Source organism: Ochotona curzoniae, unplaced genomic scaffold (genome assembly GCF_017591425.1).
Source record: "Ochotona curzoniae isolate NIBS_2020 unplaced genomic scaffold, NIBS_Ocur_1.0 contig_4148, whole genome shotgun sequence".
Classification (NCBI taxonomy): Eukaryota; Metazoa; Chordata; class Mammalia; order Lagomorpha; family Ochotonidae; genus Ochotona; species Ochotona curzoniae.
In genome coordinates this window covers 3,916,778-3,922,777 of record NW_024466146.1, presented here as the reverse complement: position 1 = coordinate 3,922,777, position 6,000 = coordinate 3,916,778, and the positions used below count along the sequence as shown (strand labels likewise).

Genomic DNA, 6,000 nt, shown 5'->3' with positions numbered 1-6,000 from the left:
AAACGCTTAAATTGGTGTGTGTGTGTGTGTGTGTAAAAGAACCTGGGTATCTGGGATTGGAGCAGCGTGGCTGGCAGTTTGGCACATGGTGCTTGTAGGCTGCTGGTTAACTTCAACTCCATGTTTACTCTCCCAGAAAGTCAAAGCGGTGGCTGTACCCCTGGGCAAGAGGCAGTGTTTCCCAGCCCACTGGAGACAATGAGCCAAGCAGCCATGCGTGTAGGTTGCTCAGCTGATGCCAGCACAAGCCTCAAGGGCTCCCCTGTGCTCCTTTCCATCCAGGGCTTACTCTCACTGGCAGAGAAGACCAGGTCCCCACCCGGCCTCTGAGAGCAGCAAGAAATGTCATTCCCAGAGCCTAGAGACCTGAAAATGTGTGTGTGTAAGAATGTGAGAGAGGGAGAGAGCACAGATGTGTGCACATGTATATGTGTCTGTGTTTTAGAAGAATAAGGAAGAGGGAAAAGAAAAGGCAAAAGCACCCCCAGAGGCCCCGGGAGGGACGCCTCACAGCCACAGACGCTGTCCAGCTTTAACGAATGGCTCCTGTTCACCAAGCACTTTAAGGCTCATTCACTTCCACTGTTTTGACGTATGACGTCTTCTTTCTGGTTTGCTTTACATCGCATGTAAGAAAGAGCTGTTCAGGCTGACCCTAAAATGGCAATTTTCCCCTGGATACAAAAAGTTAAAGGCAACAACATCCTACTTAAATGCTAGGCCTGCACACTGCAGCTTGGAGGGTCGGCTGGCAGAACCTACTCACCAGCAAATCCCTTAAGTCGAAGATGAGCAGAGGCTGGGATAAGCTGGACGGCTTTCTCTTGAGTTTTCTTTCTGAAGAGAGAAAGGTTGAAAAGATCCTTTGCTCTTCAAGTGTTGATTAGAAAGAAGAAAGCAGAGTATTGGTCCCTGCTCCCATTCCATCCTGGAAAAGTCATTCTCTTCTGCCTCTTTGAGTTGCTCACAGACCAAAGAAACAAAATATAACAACAGCAATCATAATGATGAACCCACAAACAAAATAGAACTGTGACCCCAAAGAGTTGACCTCCCATCTTTGTTCCAGCAGGGAATGTGGCCCTGTTCCTGCAGTGACTCAGCCACTGTGGTCCTAGGTGAGTAGCCATCTCCTTCGTGGCTGCGGCATCTCCCTTACTCCCTTGACTAGCCTGTTTGTCCTGTCCACACCTTCGGTATTCTGGATCGGTTTGATCACAATTATGGCATTCAGTTTCCCAAAGAAAAGAACATGTCATCTTCACCACCAGCCCTTTTCATGGCAATTGAAACAATAGATGTGATACAGGTGCAACCGGTCATGCCTCTGAACAGCATTTCTGGTGGTTCATCTTGACCTTGTGCTTCAGGCCATCATAGAGCTCGAAGTTGTAGTTCTCCAGCGTGGTGCAGCTGCGGGAGCTCAGGCCTGAGTAGGAACAGGTGCAGTAGAGCAGGAGCCCCGCACAGGTGGCTCCCAGGAGAACACCCAGCGAACTCATGGCGATGATGGTGATAAGGATGGGATCCAGCGTGTAGAGCCAGCTCTTCTCTTTGTCAGCCGAGGGGGAGCCAGATCCTGAAGTTGGGGAGGAAGAGTTGCTCCAGTCCACCTCATACTCATCTGTGACATAAAACACAGAGGGCATTGCAGGTGCTGCTCATTTTAGAGTGAGAAAACTGAGCTGCTTCAGCCCAGAGCTCTTCAGAGCATAGGAGCCAGCAGCAGAAACCCTCGGACTTAAATGCCTGAGTTCAAAGCCAGTCCTGCCATGCCCTCGCTCTGTTATTTGGGGCAAGTGATTTAAACTCCCCTTGCCTCAGTTCTCTCATCTGCAAAAATGGGAATATTCAGAAAAAGCCTCCATCACTAGGTTGTTAGAGGGATGAACTGAATGAATGTTACGTGCCTAGCGTCTGGGACATAACAAGTTTTGTCTAACTATTTGTTGCTTAAATGATCTGATCTACATTAGGTAAGCTCAGATTCCAAAAGGATCTGCTGTGTAGCTTTGGATTATTCAGTGGCCTATGTCCCAGGTGCCCCTCTTTCTTTGTCTCCTCCTGTTTCACTTCCAATTGCTACCAAGTTAAAGGACAGGCTGGGACTATTTCACATAGAAACTTCTTAACTTAGCATTGGTGGCCATTAAACAGTAGTGTCTTTCAGTCACCATGTCATTCCAGACTAGAGTCCTACTTTACCGTGGGTTGACTCATGCAGCTGCCCCACTCAGCCCCAACTCACACTTAAGTCCTAACACCTTGTATTTCAGACATTACAGAGGTAAATCAAGGGGGAAAAAGGAGGTCAGTGGGGTGAGCCCTAATCAATATGAGGGGTAAATCTATACACAGATGCATCAGGGGGAATGGCCTTCAATATGACAATGATTACCAACAAGCCAAAGAGAGAGGCCTGGAAACATTCCTTTCTCAGTAGCTCTCAGAAGGATCGTGATCTTGGTATTCTGTCATGGCAGCCCTCTCCAATCACACACTTACACTACACATCTCTTTACTGTGGTCAGGGCATAGTGAGCCACCCAGGACTCAGGTTTTTAGGGGTGCCTAATAATTATATAAACAGGCAGCATGATACTAATTTTTTAATCTGCAAGAAGGCGGCTGTAGCGAAATGGGAAGTCTAGGTAAGTCATGGAGTTAGCAAGTTAACTAAGGACAGGAATGGCTTTCTGTATCCTCATCCCTTGCACTTTTTGCTCCATCAAACTGCTTATGCTGCTTGATCTATTGCAGTCTCACCATGTAGGTCAGTCTGGCACTTTTGCCCATAAAAGGCATGTTGGACCAGGGATTGTGGGGAGAGTGCCGGCAGTTAACAAGGTGCTGTTTGGGTTAGTTGCTCCAGTTTCTATAACTACACTTGAAGTTTTTGATTAAGGTCAGGTTCAAAGCAGCTGCTCTATAAACTGCTCCTCTTAAATGCATCAATCTTGGTCTAAAGTTATTCTCTGCATGGAATATTCTGTTGAGTTTCTTGGAGACCTGTACTGTTCAGAGTCCAGAGAAATTACCCCCAATGTGTTTTTTTTTTGGCCGTCCTCTAGTCAAAACTCATGTGTCAGCCTCTTAAAGTATGTGTATTTGAAGTAGAAAAATAGAACTTGTAATAAATATAAACATGAGATGGGTAATATAAAAAAGAAACCTAAAACTTGGAGCAAACCAGATTTGGAGCCTTGGATGGTGTGAGAAAGGTTAGTGCACAGTCACCCCTATCATTCCCTGCCAACCCCAGCCAGGGAACTGAAACGATAGCAACCCTGGGAGAACTTCATATTCATGCTTATTCACCCAGACCCTTTGGAGGGGAGGTCAAAGGGTTCAAGCAGTGACACAGGGAGGAGTTCATCTTTCATTTTGAAAGGGATTATCAAGACTTGAAGGCCATCAACATGGAAGTTGTGTGAAAGAAGGGACCTGTTTCAGATCAGGCAAAGGGAATTCAATAAACTTCCTCAATCTCTACATTTGACCTTGGCAAAATAATTGATGGTTTAGTTATTCTTCCCTGGGGTCTTTTCACTTATATTTCTAACTGATAGTTCTCAAGCCTGAATGTTAAATAATCTTGGCCATTATTTTTGTTGAAGTCTTCATAATCAAAGTTGTATGCCAGGATTATCTGCTAAATCACAGCGATACTCACCATCAATTTCAACCTCATATCCCTCTCTCCCATGTATTTCTGGGATGTCCACTACAACAAAAAGGAAAACAAATCAAGTTATAATAGTTCTGTCACCATGACCAAAAGGCTGATAGGTACAACTGTCATGACAATGACTTCCCGGTTGGGTACGCAGCTCAAGAATCACAACAGCTTCTAGATCATTTAGGATATCCATTAGTGGAGTGTTTTCTCTTTAAGTGATCTGTTTTTACATCCAGCAACAGCCAGAAAAACAGAAATAATAATTTTAAAAAACTGGAACTCTGGTGACAAGTCAACCCTGCCACCCATGTCTTCATAATGACTATCAGGCATCACTGATAGAAGTCTGGGGGTTAGCTAAAGCATATTTTGGAGATGTCCACTTAGTGGGACATTCTGCCTCTCTTCAGATGCTTGCATCTACATAGATACAACACAGTCAAGTCTTTGTCCTCTGGTTTCCACATCAGTATGGTAATTTAAGAAAGTCATGCTTCATCATTCTATACTTAATGTAAGAGGAACTGGAAAAAACATCGTATTGTCTGTCAGCCATCACACATCTGAGTTAATATCACTCATTTTCCTCCCCAATCTATTTTTCTATTGATTTTCTTCCCAGTTTAGAATAGATCAAACATGGGCATCCCATCTGACTAGCCTCAGCTTGAATAGAGCTAAGTTAATTTACTCTGAATCTTTTTTCCAGTATTATCACTATCTTTTTCTTTTTTAATGATAATTTGGTGAAGGAAGGGTAATACAGCTCTTTCTATTCATGATGCTGTCCATCTTAGAGAAATCAGAGCCAGTGAAAATTACCTGTCTAAAATGGCAGAACATTCAAAAGAGAATCAAATATGTGGCAGAGTGCAGGGTCTTATCATCTTTTGCTATCTCACAAGCTAATTATGCCTTTGCAGGCTGTCAACACGAGACAGCCCCTGCGAATGTTGGTGGCCTTTTAGAAGTTCTGCCCAACCAAAGTCAGATGAACAACCTTGAAGACATCACTCAAAATCCCAAACAACTGAAGCATCAAACAAGAGTGGCCAGAGAAATTGGGAATACCCTGAACATTTCCATCATCAGCCCTACGTTTCAGGGAAGATGCATTTGATCATGATCCGAACTGGGGATTGATCCATCACTGTCATACTTGAAATTCAGCCTTCGCCTGGGGCTGATGGTTTTAATTGTGTCAGAAGCCTCCTTTGTTCCTGGCCAAATTACTAAAGCACATTCTCCTTCCCATGGTCTCTAGTGAGGGATATACAAAACAGTGTGCCAGGACCCCTCTTGAAAAGATCAATGCTGTGTGGCACCAAATCCAGCCCATTCCTGGCATGCTCACTGTAGAGCACCTGGCACCTGCAGGCTACACCAGCTTCCCCACTTTAGTGCCCATCCTCTGGATCATTCTCCAGGCCCCCATAAAGCAGGCTGTTTCCTTGGAATGAAGATGTGGATGTGAACCAACAAGAGGCAGGTGGTGCCTGTCATAGGGATCAAATCGAGCTTGTGAAAGTCAACCACAGAGTTCTTTTTTAACCTTACAGGAGAAAAAAAAGCTGAAGATGGGAGAAAACTGTCACATTCTTGACAATTAATTGTTGTGATGGAATGTTTTTACATGTTAACACCTTCCTGGTTAAAAGCCGCAGAACACCGGATAAGAATATGTGAATCAGTCTAGGATGAGAACTGTGGGGCTTCTGCCAGTGACTTTTGGGCCAAATTCCCATTCTTGCTTTTAGGGATTTGGTTTCTGCCAAGGATGTGATGAGTTCTTAGAGGCTAGAATGTCATCTTGCTCTATCTCACACCCTCAGGGAAGAAGGCTTGGGACTTTACTGTTGATGAGCTGGAAAGGGGAGAGTGTGGCACTGAACTTAAAGAAAAAAAAGGGTATTAGCATGGTAAAGACTGTGAGGACATTTCAGCCCAGGAGGTCAAGGTTTCTTGCTTTTGTAGCCAGAGCAACCAGATAAGACAACTCCCCCAGAATTGGCCCATTTCTAAGCTTCTGTGAAGTGTTGCCCAGATGCAGCTGAGGTTTCTGCACCTGGAGAATGAAAGGCTACCCAAGGTGAAGGAGAACGCTTGAGCAGCTTCACTTGGCTTTTTGTGTAATCACAGTTTGGGTGAGTGGGCTGGGGTCAAGAGAAGGATAAGTTAATCAACATTTTCAAAAATGCATCTGTTCACCAAGCCTTAAAGAGAGAAAGACACACTGGGGAAAACCCAAATAGAGGGAACATTTATACAAAAAGCAATTTACTTTGATAGCAATTTTCTTTGAGTCCTCTTGCTCATATTTG

At 44.4% G+C, this 6,000-nt stretch overlaps 1 protein-coding gene across 4 annotated transcripts in view; it reads right to left on the bottom strand.

Moving 5' to 3' along the window:
• Nucleotides 1–405: 405 nt before the first annotated feature.
• NRP2 (neuropilin 2) overlaps nucleotides 406–6,000 on the bottom strand; it is a 112,650-nt gene continuing 107,055 nt past the window's right edge. For 2 of the 4 annotated variants that reach the window (XM_040984536.1, XM_040984537.1), the window contains exons 16-17: nucleotides 3,674–3,724; nucleotides 406–1,624 (exon numbers count right to left, since the gene is read on the bottom strand). In XM_040984536.1, the coding sequence (XP_040840470.1) occupies nucleotides 1,320–1,624; nucleotides 3,674–3,724 (356 nt within the window). In that variant the 3' untranslated portion in view covers nucleotides 406–1,319. The remainder of the gene's footprint in view (nucleotides 1,625–3,673; nucleotides 3,725–6,000) is intronic. The other 2 variants (XM_040984539.1, XM_040984538.1) reach the window with 1 other exon arrangement.